Source organism: Sylvia atricapilla, chromosome 27, assembly GCF_009819655.1.
Source record: "Sylvia atricapilla isolate bSylAtr1 chromosome 27, bSylAtr1.pri, whole genome shotgun sequence".
Classification (NCBI taxonomy): domain Eukaryota; kingdom Metazoa; phylum Chordata; class Aves; order Passeriformes; family Sylviidae; genus Sylvia; species Sylvia atricapilla.
In genome coordinates this window covers 3,073,504-3,092,287 of record NC_089166.1, presented here as the reverse complement: position 1 = coordinate 3,092,287, position 18,784 = coordinate 3,073,504, and the positions used below count along the sequence as shown (strand labels likewise).

At 51.3% G+C, this 18,784-nt stretch overlaps 5 protein-coding genes across 5 annotated transcripts; 3 read left to right on the top strand and 2 right to left on the bottom strand.

Annotated features, from left to right (window-relative positions):
• Window positions 1–2,649: 2,649 nt before the first annotated feature.
• LOC136372294 (feather keratin 1-like) lies at window positions 2,650–3,019 on the top strand. Its single transcript, XM_066336847.1, has one exon. The coding sequence runs from the start codon at window positions 2,650–2,652 to the stop codon at window positions 2,953–2,955; it is 306 nt and encodes a 101-aa protein (XP_066192944.1). The 3' UTR covers window positions 2,956–3,019.
• A 4,215-nt stretch (window positions 3,020–7,234) lies between these two features.
• LOC136372132 (feather keratin Cos1-1/Cos1-3/Cos2-1-like) lies at window positions 7,235–10,720 on the bottom strand. The gene is made up of 2 exons (XM_066336602.1): window positions 10,658–10,720; window positions 7,235–7,552 (listed from the first exon to the last, which is right to left on the bottom strand). Exons 1-2 carry the CDS (start codon window positions 10,718–10,720, stop codon window positions 7,235–7,237), a joined length of 381 nt encoding a protein of 126 aa, XP_066192699.1.
• LOC136372131 (feather keratin Cos1-2-like) lies at window positions 10,719–11,015 on the top strand. The gene has a single exon (XM_066336600.1). It carries the CDS (start codon window positions 10,719–10,721, stop codon window positions 11,013–11,015), a length of 297 nt encoding a protein of 98 aa, XP_066192697.1.
• A 3,208-nt stretch (window positions 11,016–14,223) lies between these two features.
• On the bottom strand, window positions 14,224–15,001 carry LOC136372293 (feather keratin 1-like). Its single transcript, XM_066336845.1, has 2 exons — window positions 14,938–15,001; window positions 14,224–14,561 (listed from the first exon to the last, which is right to left on the bottom strand). Exons 1-2 carry the CDS (start codon window positions 14,999–15,001, stop codon window positions 14,224–14,226), a joined length of 402 nt encoding a protein of 133 aa, XP_066192942.1.
• A 2,127-nt stretch (window positions 15,002–17,128) lies between these two features.
• LOC136372155 (feather keratin 1-like) lies at window positions 17,129–17,495 on the top strand. Its single transcript, XM_066336622.1, has one exon. It carries the CDS (start codon window positions 17,129–17,131, stop codon window positions 17,432–17,434), a length of 306 nt encoding a protein of 101 aa, XP_066192719.1. The 3' UTR covers window positions 17,435–17,495.
• The last annotated feature ends 1,289 nt before the right edge of the window (window positions 17,496–18,784 follow it).

Below are 18,784 nucleotides of genomic sequence, written 5' to 3'. Positions count from 1 at the left end.
TGCTCCAGGCCCATAGTCCTGAACAAGGGCATTAATTTTCCAACAGACTCACCTCGAAAACAAAATATCCTATGTAATGGCACAGATTCAGGTTATGTTTCCATCTACCTTGCTATTTTATTTCCTCATTTCTGACATTCTTGCCCAGGATCCTTTCATGTTCCGTAATGAGAAGCTCAATAATATCCCAGGCAATATCATGTCCATTTGGCCAGAGGTGTTGGAATGGTTGCACGCAGGCAGGAGATGTTGGCTTGGGGCAGTGAAGTACAATTGTTTTCAACTGGCTCTGTAAAAAGTGCCCCAGCTTTGCTTCCAGCAACATATGACCACAGTCCACAAAAGTTCCTCCTGCTTTCGGGATGTGTCACTTGCTTCTCTCTCTTCCTTCTCTCTCCAAGGGTCATGAGCTGCATCATCTCCAGGTATCCTGGCTGGGTAAATGTTTCAGCTCTCTTCCTCTTGATGCCCTTTGGTCTGGGGGAAATGTTTGCCAGGCTGTTGGAGTATCCAGGCTGGGGTTAGGAAAGCCAAAGCCCACCTGGAACTGGATCAGGCAAACCATGTGGAGGGCAACAAGAAAGTCTTCAAGGAAGTGGGAGAATTGGCCAAAGACAGCTTCAGTATTCAACAGAGCAGCTCCCCTGAAGGCAAGGGTTACATGCCTGGCAGAGGTACTCCAGGGGTGCTTGGACTTCCTTACTGGCAGGAATTCCTTTCAGGAATTTGAGTTCCTGATGGTCCTTGGGTTGTCAGGATATAGGAAGACTTCCCCACAGTGCAACAGGATAAGTGTGGGAACATTTAAACAGTTTTGCCTGATGCAAGTGTGTCTTATTAGATACTGTGCACACAGGAGCAATGGTTGGTGTCAGATAAGGTCACTTTCAACTCCCTTTGTAATCATAGCTGTCACAAAAAGCATGTGAGCACTGGAAACGAGCTGGAGGACTTGGCCCACACAAGTTTTTCTGCCTTCAAGAAGGTGGCAAAAAGTAAGTCTTGCCCTGCAAAAGGAAGAACTCTTGAATCACTAGGCACAGAAGTCTGCTGTGATTTTACGGCCTTAAAACTCTGCAATGCCATGTACCTGGGGATGCTCATGGAGGGGATGTGCTCAGAAAAGCCCTGGGTACAAAACCAGCTCTGAGACTACACCAAGGCCTGATGCACTTCCCTGCCCCGCAGACATGGAGGCAGCTGGGACGTGTCCCAGGAGGACAAGGGAATGCCTTCAGTAGGCAGATTTCCTGAGGGAGAATCTCTCTGCTTGTGGCAAGTCATGCTCCAATTTTGGGTTGGCTGAGTGTCAGCCTTTTGGCATCGTGTGTGCTGGCCCACGTCCCACACTGAATTCCCCTGCTGTCAGGGCAGACCCACCATGTCTCAGTTAAACCATCTCTGAGCACTGGAGTACAGCTCCAGGCAGCCCCACGGCCATTGCCCACTCCATGACCTGGTTGTCAGCACTCCTTCAGCCCAGGGGGCTTGCAGGACTGTCATTGTGTTTGCAAAAAGAGTCCAGGTCTTTGACTCTGCTGCTTGCCATGCCCAAAGCTACTGCTAGAGCTCATGGTGGCATCAGGAGAGCAGAGGTCCAAGGTTTATTGAGGAATCAAGGAATGAACAACATTGTTCTGCAAGCCTAATGATAATGTAGCTTGTGGACCCCAGACACTGTCACAAGAAGGGATGACTTTCAAGTGCCAATTGTTTCCTCAGAAGGAGATTTCCTTGAGTGAAGGCATCTGACAACAGCAGTGCAGCCCACCTGTGTACACAGACAATGCCCAGTGGCTCCTGGCAGGAGCAGGGAAGCAGCAAGAAGGGAGAGGCATGGGCTCCATAATCTGGCACAGTGGCTTTTGGGTATCCAAGAGCAAATGCCTTGGAGGGAAGATGTGCATATCCCTCCTGCTGAAAACAGGTCTGCCCAGACCTCACCAGATCTCCCCAGACCTCAGGCCCCTCCAGGGAGTGGAGCACATCTTCTGCATGTACTGATGTGTACCTCAGCAGGAAATCCCAGAGCTCCTCATCCAGGTACTTGAAAGGCGCTTCTGTCACCAAGGGGGTGAGTCAGAAATGAGCAAATGAAATTGCAGAGTTGATGGAAACTAAAACAGAACCTGAGGCATTAGGTCAAATATTTTGTTTTAAAGATGAGTCTGTAGGAAAATTGCTGTCCTCATGCGGTGACTGTGCACCTGGGGCGGTGAAGGAGCAGTATAAAAATGGGCCCTTCTCACCACCCTATTATCCACTTGTATCTTCTCCATCTCACTGGGAAAAAGGTGAGTTTGGAGCTGTTTCTTATCCTCCTTCTCATTCTCCTTTTCGTTCCACTCTTCCCATATAATCTTCTTTTGAGAATTCTTCTCACATGCCAAAGACCCAGTACTGGGTCTTGAGGCTGCTTACCATGAGAGAGAGAAGGTATAGCATGGCAAATGATGGATATAGAATAAGGTATCTCCTGAACTACAAGGGGATTTGGTTCCTCCAAGGAATTGATTATTTTGGTGGGACACACTGGGGCTAAGAAGAAGGATCCCTGTCATTTTGGGGTGACAAGTTGCATTTCAAACCCCTATCATGCCTTGATTCTCCCTTCCCTCTCTCTGCCAGGTGCCTGTGCATCCCCAAGCCATGTCCTGCTACAGCCCGTGCCGGCCCTGCCAGCCCTGCGGCCCCACCCCGCTGGCCAACAGCTGCAATGAGCCCTGTGTCAGGCAGTGCCAGGACTCCACCGTGGCCATCCAGCCCTCGCCCGTGGTGGTGACCCTGCCCGGCCCCATCCTCAGCTCCTTCCCACAGAACACCGCCGTGGGATCCTCCACCTCTGCTGCTGTTGGCAGCATCCTCAGCTCTCAGGGAGTGCCCATCAGCTCTGGGGGCTTTGGCCTCTCGGGCTTGGGCAGTGGCCTCTGTGGCACGAGGGGCCTCCCCTGCTAAAGCTGCTCCCTACACTGTGGTCTCCTCCTCAATCCCCTTCTTCTCCCTCTCTTGACTCATTAAATTCTGCTGCAATCCAGCCCGTGCCTTTGTGTCATCCTTTGCCCTGTAGACACTCTCCCAGGGCACAGAGGCTGCCCAGGACTGTTTCTGGGAGGGGTTGTTGGGGCTGGTTTTGCACTGGCTGTCAGCACAGGCTGGCATTGGTTGTGCTCAGTGTGCACTGAGTGACCCTCGGGGTTCTGAATTTCCCTGTCCTGATGGATGTCAAAGGAAAGATAAAATCCCAGAATGGCTTGGCTTGGAAAGGACCTTAGACATCACCCAGTCCCACCCCCATGACATGGGCAGGGACACCTTCCAGTATCCCACATTGCTCCAAGCCCCATCTCAGCCTGGCCTTGAACACTTCCAGGGATCCAGGGGCAGCCACAGCATCTCTGGACAACGGGTGCCATTGCCTCACCACCCTTGGGTAATAAAGGATTCCTTCTTGATACACAGTCTGAATCAACTCTCTGTCAATGTGAAGCCAATTCCCCTTGTCCTGTCACTAGAGATTCTTGTAAACAGGCTCTCCCCATCTTGACCATAAATTCAGGTACTGCAAGGCCACAATTACCTCACCCCAAAGCTTTTCCTCTCCAGGCTGAGCATTCCCAATTCTCCCAGCCTTTCCTCCTGCCAGAGCTGCTCCATCCCTCGGATAATCTTGGCTTCCTCTGGGCTCGCTCCTACAGCTCCATGTCCTTCTGTGCTGGGAGCCCCAAGCTGGAGGCAGCTCTGCAGGTGGGGTGTCACCTGAGCATGGCAGAATCCCCTCCCTTGGCCTGCTGCCCGAGCTGGTTTGGATGCAGCCCAGGACACAGCTGGCTTTCTGGGCTGCCAGAGCACAGTTGTGCTTTGTGGCAGGCCAATCATCCCACAGGCAGCCCCAAGTCCTCCTTTGCAGGGCTGCTTACAATAGAGTAGAATTAACCAAGAAGAGAATAAAATTCCCCTACATAGTCCAGGGACAACCACGTACCTCTTTTCTCTCCCTTCTTTAAACTGAACTTTTGACACAAGTACTCAGCAGTGAATGTGTTACAGACAAGACAAAGGCACCGGCTTCCATCAGTATCTAGCATCAGGCTCCAGCAGGTCCCATCATAACCACAGAATTCCCAAAATGTGGACACAGTGCAGTGGGCTGCCTTCCCACAGACCTGTGCTCCCATGGAGTCACAAAATGGGTTTGGTTGTGTTGTCCACAATATCAGATTTGTTACTCACTGTGCAACAACTCAGTAATCACACTCAGAAGAAACATTGATTGTTTATGTCTGTTGCACAAGCCTGGATGCTTGGTGGAATTCCCCAAACCAAGCATACCCACCAGACTTTCCATGTCATTATCGGTACACAGATATTCAGAGTTTGAAGCTTTCCAAGTACAGCCCCTCTACTGGGATTGATTCCTCAGTTCCATACAAGTTATACCACCCCAGCTCAATTCTACACACGCTCAGGGGAAGGGTCTTTACCTGGGCACAGCATCTTTTTGACCTGCAGGTGTGACTTTCAGTATGGCAATGATCATAATTAAGCTATAGGATACACGGACCTTGAATAGTTTACCAGGTTAGCAAAATATACACAGACACGCATCGACATCTTGATTTACTACATCATTAAGGGATTTTCCTGAATGTCCTGGAATGAGAGATGCCAGCTGCAATCTGCCCCACTGGCACAGAACATTTTGGCTTATCACTGTTGTTGTTTAGGGATGGTGTTCTCCAATTTAGTAGTCCTGCTCAAAAAAAACAACCAACCACCTCCTCCCTAAAAAAAAAAACCAAACAAACCAATCCGAAAAACCAAGTCCACACCAACAGTGGCTTCCCTTTCCCCTCCAGCTGGAAGCACAAAAGTCAAAGATCACAGTCTGGGATATCTACTCACTGGAAACAGCAATGAGATCAAAAACCAAACACTAACAGCCACAATATTAATAGGAAAACCTATGAGACAAAGAAACTATTTACATGGAAAGTAAACCAATTTCATGTGCCTTCACCCCCCAAGGCTTTTTCCCTATGGAAGGAGCAGCCTTCTTCCTGGAAGTGAGAGAGAGTCCTCCTCTCCCCCATCTTGGGAGGGACATGAGCTAGGTATCAATGAACATGAAGGTCTTGCCCATTGTTGGAGTCCAGGGCATTCCTCTGAGTGCCCTGGAAGGCCACCCACCTCAGCAGAGAGGTTTGGGACTTGAGAAAGTGGCTCTTGGATCTGTCCAGGGGGGTCTTGGAGTTGTACAGGGGGGTAATAGACCCTGGCACAGAGCCCAGGAGGACACTGCCTCTGACTTCAGTCCATGGGAACAGCTTCCAACATTGAGAGAAGAATTACAAACCACAAAGATGTGAAAACAGTAGTTCAGCTTAGTGTAGGATGAAAAATTATGTAGTTTTGAGTTTTTAGAATGTATGTACATGGGGGACAAGATGGAAGATTTAGGGTGTGCATCTTGGTTCTTCCTTCTTCTCCCCTGACCTCCATCTTCTGGTGACAGTGCCACAAAGGAGTCTAAGGAGATTGGGTCAGAGTAGAGTTGAACATTTTTTGTAGGTGAGAGGTATTGGAAAAAAACTGTAAACAAGTGAAATGTGGTTTTCTGAATAAAGAGGCTGTGACATCCCACTGCAGGAGGAGTCACCTCGTGTCCCAGCTGCTGTTCAGATCTCGGCTGGGCACAGAGAACATTGCGAGATATGAAATAATAAACAACAGGGAAATGGAGAAAACAAGACCTTGAAGACTCCGCTTCTTTCCTGTGACATGGCTCAGGGCATTGAGAGGCAAAAAACTCTTAGCCACCTGAATCTCGGGCACAGAAACCCAAACCTGAGAGCCCATGCCCCTTCACGCTCAACTGGGCCAAACCATGACAATTACATCTCTAAGGCTTATTAATGACCAGATGTCCTTGGCTAGGGGAGGCAGCTGCTGCCTGTTCCACTGGTGAGGTCTCCTTTCCTGCTGATGAGGCTGCAAAGTACAGAAGGATCTCTGTCCTGGTTTGACAGTGGTATTCTCCAGTTTAATGTTCCAAAAAAAACCATGTGCTGCTCTCAGCCCTTCCTCTCTTTCTCCACTGTGGAGGGCTGAAGAGAAGAACTGGAAGCACAAAAAGCAAAGATCGCAGGATGAGATAACTACAATTTACAGGGATCAGACAAGGCAATTGACTATAACCTCAGCAACATTCACAACAGAAATGTACAAAAGAGTGACTGACATGCCACTTTCAAAGCAGCACATCACACTATGAGAACAGGGGTGACTGCCCTGACTGTGGCCTGGCACCAAGGGCTGTCAGCAGCATCCTGGGCTGTGCCAGCAGGAGCAGCACCAGGAGATGGGTGGGAGCGGCGATGCCGCTCTGCTCAGCACTCGCCTGGGGCCATCCCCATGTTGGGCACGGGCTGTAATGCAAGAACCACCTGGACCAAGGGAAGTGAGTTTGGTGTAGGGCGAACAGGATGGGGAGGAGATCAGAGCACTTGGCTGGAGAGAAGAAGCTGAAGACTCAGGAAGTGTAGGGAAGGCCCATTGCTGAGTGTAGAGAAGGGAATGCTTTAGGAGAGACACCAAAAATCATCCTTCTCATCACTGAAGATCATTAGGCCATGCTGTCCAGCCCCAGGTCAGTGGAGAAAATTAGAAAACAGAGTTACCTATTGCATGACTCAGAAAATTTAAATTGAGCCTGTGTTAACACCCTGTGAACAACCATTCCCACAATCCCAGTGCATAACCCCCACCCACAACCAGCCGTGGGCATCATCTCTCTTTCTGGGCATGTTGGGAGAGGATCTCTAGGGGAATAAATGAGAGGACAACATGGGCTGCGATGCAAAAGAATTTTAATGAGTCAAACCAGGAAAATTAGGTCAATCCAAGCAGAGATGCCAATGCAGAGAGCACCAGAGGCAAATACCAGTTGCTTGTTCTTCGAGGTGTGTATTCCAAGCAGGTTCCCAGGATGGCTGTGTGGGGCTCACAGCCCCTGGGAGCACAAGGGAACAAGGACACAGGAGGGAAAGGAGGGAGTGGCAGAGGACAGAGGCAGGGATGGGCTGTGCTTGCCAGGAGCCCAGGCTGGCCCCGTCCCTCTGCAAGGGCTGCTGGGGCTGCTCAGCCCCTCAGGAAGCACCAAGGCCATGCTGCGTCCCCAGGGCAGTTCCATCCTGTGAGTCCCTGGGTTCCTTCCCCAGGGCCATGGCCAGCAGCTTTAGCAGGGGAGGCCACAGAGGCCACTGCCCAAGGCCGAGAGGCCAAAGCCCCCAGAGCTGATGGGCACTCCCTGAGAGCTGAGGATGCTGCCCACAGCAGCAGAGGTGGAGGATCCCACCACGGTGTTCTGTGGGAAGGAGCTGAGGATGGGGCCGGGCAGGGTCACCACCACGGGTGAGGGTTCGATGATGACGGTGGAGTCCTGGCACTGCCTGACACAGGGCTCATTGCAGCTGTTGGCCAGCGGGGTGGGGCCGCAGGGCTGGCAGGGCCGGCACGGGCTGTAGCAGGACATGGCTTGGGGCTGCACAGGCACCTGTGAGACAGGGAGAGTGGAAGCAGAGCTGAGAAAGGGCTGTGTCAGAGCCGTCATTTGGTGCCCCATGACAGACAAAAGCAAAGAGAAGCTCAGCCTCTTTGCTTTGAGAGGCCCAGCATCCTCACTGGTTGCTGAGGCCCCCAAGAATCTCCTGAAGAGTGACCAAGACCAAGGACTTCCACACATTGGCTAGAGCTCAGGAAACATCTCAGACAAACCCAGCCTTTCTCCATACACACCTTCTGTCCCTTCCCTCTCCCAGAAAAAGCTGTTCTCAACAACCCAATGGGATTAAAGCAGAGAATGTGATTAGAAAGCCCAAAGGCAGAAGAAGAGAAAGGGCTTCAGACTCACCTTGATGCCAAGGAGATGGAGGTGAGAAGAGTGAATGAGAGGGCGAGGAGAAGATCCCCCTTTTATACTGCTCCTGCACTGCCCCAGGCCCACAGGCAGTGCACGAAGGCAGTAATTTTCCAACCCATTCACCTCCAAAGCAAAATATCCGCCCTAACGCCACACGTTGTGGTTTGATTTCCATCAACGCTGCCATTTCATTTCCTCATTTCTGACCTGCTTGCTCTGTGCTGCAGCTCCTTCCACGTGTGCCCTGCGAGGCCTGAGCACAGCTGGGCTCAGAGCGTGTCCCTGCAGGCACAGGATGTGCCCCCCATGCCGGAGGGTCCCGTGCAGGCAGGGGATGTTGGCTCGGGGCAGTGCCTTGCCATTCTTGGCAGCTGCCTCTGCGGGGACAGCCCCAGCTCTGCCCTGCCCTGCACAGAGCAGCAGAGCAGCCAAAGGCTCCTCTCCTCCCACCACGTCCTGCCTGCTGCTCTCCCCCCTCTCACCTCACTCCACTGCCCACTGGACACTGCTTCTCCAGGGAAATGCTTTCCTCTCCCTTCCTCTTCATGCCCTGTGCTGATGCAGAACGTTTCCCAGGCTGAGTATTCCAGGTTTGCAGCTGGAAAGCCAAAGCCCACCTGGGGCTGAATCAGCAAAGCTTGTGGTGGCAAACAAGATCTTCCACACAGGGCAAAAGGGAACAGCAAAAGGGAAGGTTGAGCCCAGGCTGCCTGGGGCAGCTTCACTGGGGTCAGGGGCTACAGGACAGGGGAACGTTCTCCAAGGCTTCTGGCCTTGGTGTTCAGTGGCAACATTTCCTGTCACAGGATAAGGTTCCTGATACTCCTCAGAAACAGGGGTAGGAAAAACCTGCCGAGAGCAGAGGAGGAGAAGGATCAGCTGTGGGAACATTTAAACAGACTGCACTGACATGAGTGTATGCAACCTGCTGATGGGCACACAAGCCTTGGTGTCAGTGAAAACTCCTCCAAACACCACTTGGGAGGTGCTGGCAGTGAGGGAATGCAGATGGGGACACAAGGAGATGGTTAGGGAGGATACAAATAGAAATGCACAGACTCTGGACTTCAAACACGCCGACTCTTCCACCCACTCAGGCATCTGGGACATCAGATGTGCCTTCACGGGTACCTATGAAGAGCCAGAGATCAGAAAAGCTGGCAGCAACTAAGGGGCACCATGTGGTTCACAAAACCACAGAAAGTCAAGGCAAATCACAGGACAACAGGATGAGATCCTGATGGAGGGACAGAATGCACACAAGGACTCACTTTCCTGGTCAAAGACACCTGGCTGTGGAGGGGAGCTCTCCTGGAGGCTGAGGAGCTGTAAAAGGGCTTTCAGTAAACCCAGCCCCATTGCTTGGTCACATCCTGGCCTTCAAAGCTCTATGGCTTCTGCAGGGCATTGGGACTGATGCCCACCCCTTTCCAATGCTGCAAATGCCTCCTCAGCCTAGAGAACAACCCCAGCACCACTGGAGAGGGAGGGAAATCTCCTCCATTCCCCCAGCATGACAGAGATTTGGGGAAACTGCAGTGCCACAGGCCTGGGGATGCTCAGAAAAGCCCTGGGACAAAAGCCAGCTCTGAGAACACACCACGGACTGATGCACTTCCCTGCCCTGCAGACACGGAGGCAGCTGGGACATGACCCAGGAGGACAAGGGAATGCCTTCAGTAGGCAATTTTCCAGGGAGAGTCTCTCTCTACCAGTGGCAAGTCATGCTCCAATTTTGGGTTGGCCGTGTGTCAGCCTTTTAGTGTGAGGCCAAGCCAGGAGGGTGTGATGTCTGCAGGCCTGTCCAAGGCACAGCTGAATCCCCCTCCAGCAAGCGCAGCTCCATCCTGGCCCTGGGAAAAAGGGATGCTTGGCAGCTCCCTCACATGTCACATGTGTCCTCAGCACTGACAGCATGTGCTGGAGAAGTGGCCTGTGCTGGTGTGTCATCCAGGTGAGGCTCCACACTGTGCAGCCAAAGGGCATGGTGGGTGAGGAGAGAGGGAGGAACAAGGAACGGTCCAGACACCCAACACCTCCTCCAGATACTGAGAGGGAACCCAGTGGCACACGGCTCTGTTTGAGACCTGATTCCGGCCAATGATCAGGGAATTATTGAATCCCAGAATCACAAGGATTGGCAAAGACCTCCAAGATTATTGACTCCAACCATTACTCATGTGTTCCTGCAAGAAAAATCATTTGGCTTCTCATCCTTGAACATGAAAGGGATCTCCATGACCTAGTGGGGATGTCAGAAAGGAGGAAAATAAATGACAGCCTTGATGGAAACCAAAACACACCCTGTGGCATTAGGGAGCACGTTTTGCTTTGGACATGAGTCCATAGGGAAATTGTTGCCCTGTGCAGTTACTGTGGGCCTGGGGCAGTGCAGGGGCAGTATAAAAGCAGCTCCTTCTCCTCACTCTCTCATCCACTCTTCCCATCTTCAGCTCCTTGGGAATAAGGTGAGTTTGGAGCATTTCTCCTCCTCCTTGTCCTCCTTCAAATACATTTCTAAGCACATTACTTGTCTCCATCTTGGCACTGGGGCTCCTTGCCATGGGTGATGGAAAGAGGCAGGAGGTGTGGCAGACACAGACACTGGGGCTTGGCTGAGGTGTCTCTTGAGCTGTTGGTGAGGTGGAGATATCTATGGACTTTGTCATGATTTGGGAAGACTTTTGCACTGAGAGAAACAAGGTCATCCTCATGGTGGGGTGACAGGCCGATCCTCACCCACTCCTTGTGCTCTGCTTCCTCTTTTTCTCTCTGCCAGGTGCCTGTGCAGCCCGAAGCCATGTCCTGCTACAGCCCGTGCCGGCCCTGCCAGCCCTGCGGCCCCACCCCGCTGGCCAACAGCTGCAATGAGCCCTGTGTCAGGCAGTGCCAGGACTCCACCGTGGCCATCCAGCCCTCGCCCGTGGTGGTGACCCTGCCCGGCCCCATCCTCAGCTCCTTCCCACAGAACACCGCCGTGGGATCCTCCACCTCTGCTGCTGTTGGCAGCATCCTCAGCTCTCAGGGAGTGCCCATCAGCTCTGGGGGCTTTGGCCTCTCGGGCTTGGGCAGTGGCCTCTGTGGCCTCCCCTGCTAAAGCTGCTGGCCATGGCCCTGGGGAAGGAACCCAGGGACTCACAGGATGGAACCGCCCTGGGGACGCAGCATGGCCTTGGTGCTTCCTGAGGGGCTGAGCAGCCCCAGCAGCCCCTGCAGAGGGACGGGGCCAGCCTGGGCTCCTGGCAAGCACAGCCCATCCCTGCCTCTGTCCTCTGCCACTCCCTCCTTTCCCTCCTGTGTCCTTGTTCCCTTGTGCTCCCAGGGGCTGTGAGCCCCACACAGTCATCCTGGGGAGGACCTGCTGGCTCTGCTCCTTCTCTGGAACAGGCAGATGGACACCTGCTGGGATCTCTGCCATAGCCATTTGATGGAGATTCTTTGCTGACCCTGGTGCTCTCTGTACTGAGGCCTCTACTCCGACTGACCTTGTTCTCAAATTTTGCTTTATTAAATTTCTGTTGCATCCCAGCCCATGTGTCTGTGTCATCCTTTCCCTCTTGTCACTATCCTGAGATTCCAAGGGAGAGACGCATTGCTCAGGCATGGTTCTGTAGATTGTATTCTCCAATTTAGTAGTCCTGTTAAAAAGAAACTGCACACCTACATTGGCTTCCTCTTCTCCTCCAGCTGGAAGCAAAAAAGATCACAGTTTGAGATAAGAACTATTTACTGCAAACAGCAGTGAGAGAAGAAAACAAACAGTAAGAGCTACAACAGCAATAACAAAAGTTATGACACAAAGAAACTATTTACATGGAAAGTAAACCAACCTCTTTGGTTCCCCCCCAGGCTTTTTCCCACTGGAAGAGGCAGCCTTTTTCCTGGAAGGGAGAGAGAGTCCTCCTCTCTCCCATCTTGGGAAGGACATGAGCTTGTATCAATGACCATGAAGGTCTTACCCATGGCCCCTCCTGCTCACCTGGGCCAAACCATGACAATTACATCTTTAAGGCTTATTAGTTCCCAGGTGTCCTTGGCTAGGGTAGGCAGCTGCTGCCTATTCCACTGGTGATGTCTCCTTTCCTGCTGATTAGGCCTGACACAGCTCACTAAAGGTGTTGGCCAGTGGGCTGGGGCCACAGGGCTGGCAGGAACTGAATGGGGTGTAAACAAACATGTCTTGGGTCTGGAGATGAAACTGGCAGAGATGGCCAGAAAACCCATGAGGAGTGTTTGAAGAGCACACAATCACCACACTGTGAGGGAGATCCTCTCTGCCCCTATAAGCCCTACCAAGAATGATCAAGGCCAGGGAGGAACCCACCTAGCCCATAACCCAGGAGGCTTTGGCCTCTCTGGCTTGGGCATTGGCCTCTGTGGCATGAGGGGCCTCCCCTGCTAAAGCTGCTCAAGATGTCCCTGGGAAGGAACCCAGGGACTCACAGGGTGGTACAAGACCAGGGACAGAGCATCAGTGCTCTGTCTACCACTCAGAGTGACTTCTTTTTCATCTTTCGACTCATTAAATCTCTGCTGCATCCCAGCCTGTGCCTCTTTGTCATCCTTTCTGCTACACATGCTCACCCAACATGTCCAGTGAGGCAGGGGTTGCTCTAGGGTTCTGGGCAGGCATTGCTGGAAGTGGTATTGCTATGATTGTCAACATCGCATTCATTATGATAAAACAGCATTGATTACTCATATTTAGTGTCACATTTCGAAATTACTCTGCTTTCGTCTACCTGCAAGAATTACCTGTTACTATTCAGCAACCATTCAATATTCCAAGAAAAGATTTAGTTCTCCCACTAAAGCCTTCTCTGTTGTCACCAAGCCTGTGTCCTCAGTCACTCTTCCACAAATAAATGTTCAAGCTCGCTCCCCATCCTGGTCAATCTTCACACATTTCACTTCCCTTGCTGGAGATCTTTTTGTGTGACATTCCAGTGGCAGCACAGCATGCTTGATGCCATCTGGAGAGGGCTGAGCAGGGTGGGATCTTTGCTCCCATCAATATACTGTTGACAGTCATGCTCTGATAGCCCAGGATGTTGATGACAGTCCTTGGTGTCCAGGAACACTGCTGGCAGTTCCTCTTGTTTTGATGGTGCTCTCACAAAAGCACCTCATCTGGGCCCTCCTTTTCAGAGACTCCTTTTCACAGAGAAGGATGTGATAGGGTTGGCTACTACAAAGCCAGCTTCAAATCTGGACTGCACATGGACATGTGTCACCGGCCAGAAGATAAAAGGAGGGGATTCTCCACTTCTTATCTGCTCTTGTTAAACCTCACTTGGAATGCTGAATTCAGTCTGAAGACCTCAATTCAAAGTAGGCATGGGATCTGCTAGAGCAGCTCCAGACACGGGGTGCAAAAATGATCATTCAGATACATTGCTCCTGTTATGGAAAAAGGTTGGGGAGAACTGAGGTTTTTGAGGCAGGAGAAGAGCAGGCTCTGGGGAGACCTTATTGCAGCCTTTTGATATGTAAAAGAGCATGAATTAAGAAGTTGCAGAGAGATGTTTTCTCAAGGCCTGCAATTATTGGACAAGGAGCAAGAGTTTTAAACTGAAATAGGATAATTACAGAAGCGACATAAGGAAGAATTCTACTGTGATGAATGAGACACTGGGAAACATTGCCTAGAGAGTGATGGGGAATCCTTCCATCTTGGGAAGGGTTCAAGGTCAGGTTTGCTCAAGCCTAATGTGATGCAGTGAAGGATATCAGTACCCATGGCAGCAGGGTTGGACTAGATAAACCTTAATGGCCTCTTCCACCCAGACCCATTCTATGACCCCATGATAACAGGAGTCTGTGAGAAGGCAGCACAATGCACTCGGTCCCTCCCTTTGAGAACATCCTGTGATAAGATGGGATCTGCTGGACTCTAATGGGAATGCAGCAGCTCTGTCTAGTCAGTGAAACACTCACTGGTTTCACTGGCTTGTGTCACAGTGTTGAGCTGAGAAAGGAAGGAAAAGAAGTGCAAAGAGAGTGAATATTTGTCCCTGTACAATGTAGGGAAATTCTATCCTGCTCCAAAGAGGCAGAAAGACTCAAAACCCAGAGGGTCTCTCAGTGCACACTGAGCACAACCAATGCCAGCCTGTGCTGACAGACAGTGCAATATCAACCCCAACAACCCCTCCCAGAAACAGCCCTGGGCAACCTGTGCCCTGGGAGAGTGTCTGCAGGGCAAAGGATGACGCAAAGGCATGGGTTGGGTTGCAGCAGAATTTAATGAGTCAGAAGAGGGAGAAGAGGGGGATTGAGGAGGAGATCACAGTGCATGGACAGCTTCAGCAGGGGAGGCCCCTTGTGCCACAGAGGCCACTGCCCAAGCCCGAGAGGCCAAAGCCCCCAGAGCTGATGGGCACTCCCTGAGAGCTGAGGATGCTGCCAACAGCAGCAGAGGTGGAGGATCCCACGGCGGTGTTCTGTGGGAAGGAGCTGAGGATGGGGCCGGGCAGGGTCACCACCACGGGCGAGGGCTGGATGGCCACGGTGGAGTCCTGGCACTGCCTGACACAGGGCTCATTGCAGCTGTTGGCCAGCGGGGTGGGGCCGCAGGGCTGGCAGGGCCGGCACGGGCTGTAGCAGGACATGGCTTGGGGCTGCACAGGCACCTGGAAGAAGGTGAAGTAAATCAAGGGAGAGGGAAGTAAATCAAGGCGTGAGGGATATTTTAAGTATAATATTTGTCCCCCCCTACATGAGGGAGACCCTTTTCCTAATCCGTAAAGGACTTCACCGGGAGCCCACAGGTATCTCCTTTCCCTCAGAAGAAGTCAGCAGGAATTGCAGAACCAGGGATGACTCCACGTAGCCTACGGCTTTGGAGGCATCTCTGTGAAGCCTGAGCCTTTTCCTTTCCCCTCTGTGTGCCCCATTTCCTCTCCCAGAATAAGCATTCTCAGGGCCTTAGAATATGTATAGAGACAATCCACAAGAGGACCAAAAGGTGGATAAGGTAGAGGACAAGAGAAAAGTCTTTGAAACTCACCTTGTTCCCAGTGAGATGGAGCTGTAAAGAGTGGATGAGAGAGTGAAGGTTCTGCATTTATACTGCTCCTGCATTGCCCCAGGCCAACAGTCCCTGTATAAGGGCAGTAATTTTCCTACAGACTCACCTCCCAAGCAAAACATCCTCTTTCATGCCATAGGGTGTGCTTTTGTTTCCATCAACACTGTCATTTCGTTTCCTCATTTCTGATGTGACCAAGAGGCTTCCAAGGATTCTTTCAAGCATTGAAATGAAAGACCCAAGGGTTTTCTGATCAGTGACACATCAGTACATGCAGATGTTGAGTTTCATGTGGTGGAGGGGTCTGTGCAGACAGCTGACACCTATCTTGGGAAATATGCTTTAGTTGTTTTCTACCCTCTTTGTAAACGGCTGAACATACCCTTCCACCAAGCTTGTCCTCTCCTCAGGTGGCAGTTTGTTTGGCAAGGTTGTCTCCCCTCATGGCTGCCTTGTGGGGTTACCAATGTGTGCCATCAGCAGTTGGGAGAGAAGATAACTTTGTTCTCCTGAATACCAGGATTCCTTGAGATGCCTCAAGGAGTTGGGTCCCCTCTAACTCTTGTAAGGGCGTGTGGAGGTTCAGTAAATACCTTGTTCTTCCCATTCTCCTCAGCTGACCATACACTTTGGCCCCACACTTTGGCCCCATATTAGCTCAGGATTCTTTTCCAAAACAAGCTGATTGTCCTGAAAGCCCCTTGAGCTCTGGGCAATGTTTGAGCTGCCTGGAGCTCTGTACAAGGAACATCCCAGTGACTGAAGATGGTTTTCCTGAGGTGTGGGTGGAGCTGCCCTTGCTGCAGGGGAATTCAGCTGTGTGTGGGTCATGGGCCTGCACAGAACACATCACAAGGCTGACACAAGGCCAACCCAAAATTAGACTGTGACTCTCAACAGGTAGAGAGAGTCTCTCCCTGGAAATTTGCCTACTGAAGGCATTCCCTTGCCCTCCTGGGACGCGCCCCAGCTGCCTTCATGTCTGCAGGGTAGGGAAGTACAGCCCTGCTTGATGTGGTTTGAGAGCTGGGTTTGCACCCAGGGTCTTTTTGAACACGTCCCCTCCCTGAGCATCCTCAGGCATGTGGTACTGCAGGGTCTTTCCAGCTCTCCTTCACTGGGGAGATGGGCAAGTTTCCAGCTTCTCCAGTGGTGCTGATTCGTGCTCCAGGCTGAGGTAACCTTTGGGTCAGGGGAAAGGAAGCATGAGGAAGCACTAATGCCAGGAGAAGTCATGCCATGTGAAGCCCAGGGATGTGTCTCACATGGCAGGGAGATGTTTTCTGCAAATCTTTAACTCTGTAAAGTATTCAGGAGAGCCCCTCACCACAGCCTGAGAATAGCCTCAGGCCAGGTAGGTGAGGCCTGTGCATCCCTTCTATGCTCTGACTTTTCTCAGGCAATCCTTGACTTGGAGCTCACCCGCTCCAATTACAAACAGCACTTCACTGTCCCAAGCCACCATCTGCCTGCACAGGACCCCTCCTGTACTTCTGCATTCACCGGCATGACTCTTCATGGGGTATCTTCTTGTTATAGCACATGAAAGGATCATGCAAGGCAGAGCAGGAATGTCAGAAATGAGGAAATTAAATGACAGCATTGACAGAAGCAAAAGCACAGCTTGTGGCGTTAGGGAGGATATTTTGTTTGGGTGATGAGTCTGTTGGAAAATTACTGCTCTAGTGCAGTGACTGTGGGCCTGGGGTGGTGCAGGAGAAGAATAAAAGCAACTCCTTCTCCTCACTCTTACATCCAGTCCTCTTGTCTCCATCTCAGTGAGAACAAGGTAAGGTTGAAGACTTTTCTCCTCTCACTCCTGTTCTCCCTCCTTCTGTTTTCTGCATGTACCTGCTCCTTAGTTCTGTGCAAGGTTATGGAGCTGCTTATGATGGGAGAGGGGCTTGAAAAAAATAAATGTGCATAGGGAGAGCTTGGGACTTGACTGAAGAGTCAGAGTGATGGGATAGGTGGGATCACCCAGGACTTGGTTGCTCTTGGCAGAGAACTTCTTGGCTAAATGGAAGGAGAAGGCTGTGGGCATCAGTACAACATCTCCAGCTCTTGTTACCATCTTGATTTGACAGAGCAGCTCCCTGGTGTGGTGATGGGTTCCTCTTCAAAAACCCTGCATTACTTTTTCTTTCCCTCTCTGCCAGGTGCCTGTGCAGCCCGAAGCCATGTCCTGCTACAGCCCGTGCCGGCCCTGCCAGCCCTGCGGCCCCACCCCGCTGGCCAACAGCTGCAATGAGCCCTGTGTCAGGCAGTGCCAGGACTCCACCGTGGCCATCCAGCCCTCGCCCGTGGTGGTGACCCTGCCCGGCCCCATCCTCAGCTCCTTCCCACAGAACACCGCCGTGGGATCCTCCACCTCTGCTGCTGTTGGCAGCATCCTCAGCTCTCAGGGAGTGCCCATCAGCTCTGGGGGCTTTGGCCTCTCGGGCTTGGGCAGTGGCCTCTGTGGCATGAGGGGCCTCCCCTGCTGAAGCTGCTCCATGCACTGTGGCCTCCTCCTCAATCCCCCTCTTCTCCCTCTTCTGACTCATTAAATTCTGCTGCAACCCAACCCGTGCCTTTGTGTCATCCTTTGCCCTGCAGACACTCTCCCAGGGCACAGAGGTTGCCCAGGGCTGTTTCTGGGAGGGGTTTTTGGGGCTGGTTTTGCACTGGCTGTCAGCACAGGCTGGCATTGGTTGTGCTCAGTGTGCACTGAGAGACCCTCTGGGTTTTGAGTCTTTCTGCCTCTTTGCATCAGAATGGAATTTCTGTAAACAGTTCAGTGGCTAACGTGTACCTTCTTCACACACTTTTTCATTGTTTCTCACTCAGCTCAGCACTGCATTGGAAGTACCAAGCAGGGAATGTGTTACTGCAAGGACACAAGTTCCAGCTTCCCATCAGGTGCCAGGCAAACCCTTCCTAACAGTATTGTGCCACTGTATCACTTCTAATGAAACTCAAAGGTCCATTAAAAGTCACTCTGAACACTTCCCATGATGATATATGCCATTTTCCATTTCCCACCACATCATTATTTTCTCCCTTATGTCCCTTATATCTACATCTACTCTATTTCAGTTTAAAAATGTTGCTCCCTGTCCTCTCTCTACTTCCTTATCCATCTCTTTTACATATTGAAATGCTGCAATAAGGTCTCCCCAGAGCTAGCTCTTTTCCTACCTGAAAAACTCAAGTTCCTCAGCCTTTTTCCAATGGCAGGGGTGCTGCATCCATGTGATCATTTTTGCAGCCATTTTCTGGAGCTGCTCTAACAGGTCCATGACTATTTGAACTGGGGACTCCAGGCTGGACACAACACTCTAGGTGGGGTCTAACGAGAGCTGACCTTCTGGCCATATTTCTATTTGGGCAGATCAGGACATGGATGAATTTCTGGATGTCCAGAACACTTTGCTGGCTCATGTCCAATTTTTCTACCTCCATTATTTCTGGTTCCTTCTCTGCAGAGCTGGTCTAAACCATTTATCTTCCAGTCTTGGCCTTGTTGAAGTTCCTGAGTTTCACATGGGCCATTCTCAAATCTGCCAATATCTGTCTAAATTTAAACACTTTCCTCAAGCCTCAGCTTGGTGTCATTCACAAACTTGTTGAGCATCCACTCAGTCCCACTATCTATGTTATTGATGAACATATTAACAAATATTGGTCCCTGTATTGATCCCTGATGAACACCAGTAATCACTGTTTTCCACTTGGACATTGAGCCCACGAGTATAAATCCTTGGATGCTCCCCAAATTCTCCTGGGACACTGTAACTTGCAGGTGAAGAAGGAAGCCATGGCTCCAGCTGATCCTCTGACCATCAGATCCAGCT

What these genes read in the sequence shown, in the direction of transcription:
- LOC136372294 (XM_066336847.1), top strand. Translation starts at nt 2,650, where the DNA reads ATGTCCTGCTACAGCCCGTGCCGGCCCTGCCAGCCCTGCGGCCCCACC.
- LOC136372131 (XM_066336600.1), top strand. Translation starts at nt 10,719, where the DNA reads ATGTCCTGCTACAGCCCGTGCCGGCCCTGCCAGCCCTGCGGCCCCACC.
- LOC136372132 (XM_066336602.1), bottom strand. Translation starts at nt 10,720, where the DNA reads ATGGCTTCGGGCTGCACAGGCACCTGGCAGAGAGAAAAAGAGGAAGCA. An exon ending in AAGCAGAGCACAAGGAGTGG is followed by an intron (nt 7,553 to 10,657) that starts GTGAGGATCGGC and finishes CCTGTCTCACAG; the next exon opens with GTGCCTGTGCAGCCCCAAGC.
- LOC136372293 (XM_066336845.1), bottom strand. Translation starts at nt 15,001, where the DNA reads ATGCAGGAGCAGTATAAATGCAGAACCTTCACTCTCTCATCCACTCTT. An exon ending in TCTTTACAGCTCCATCTCAC is followed by an intron (nt 14,562 to 14,937) that starts TGGGAACAAGGT and finishes TGATTTACTTCA; the next exon opens with CCTTCTTCCAGGTGCCTGTG.
- LOC136372155 (XM_066336622.1), top strand. Translation starts at nt 17,129, where the DNA reads ATGTCCTGCTACAGCCCGTGCCGGCCCTGCCAGCCCTGCGGCCCCACC.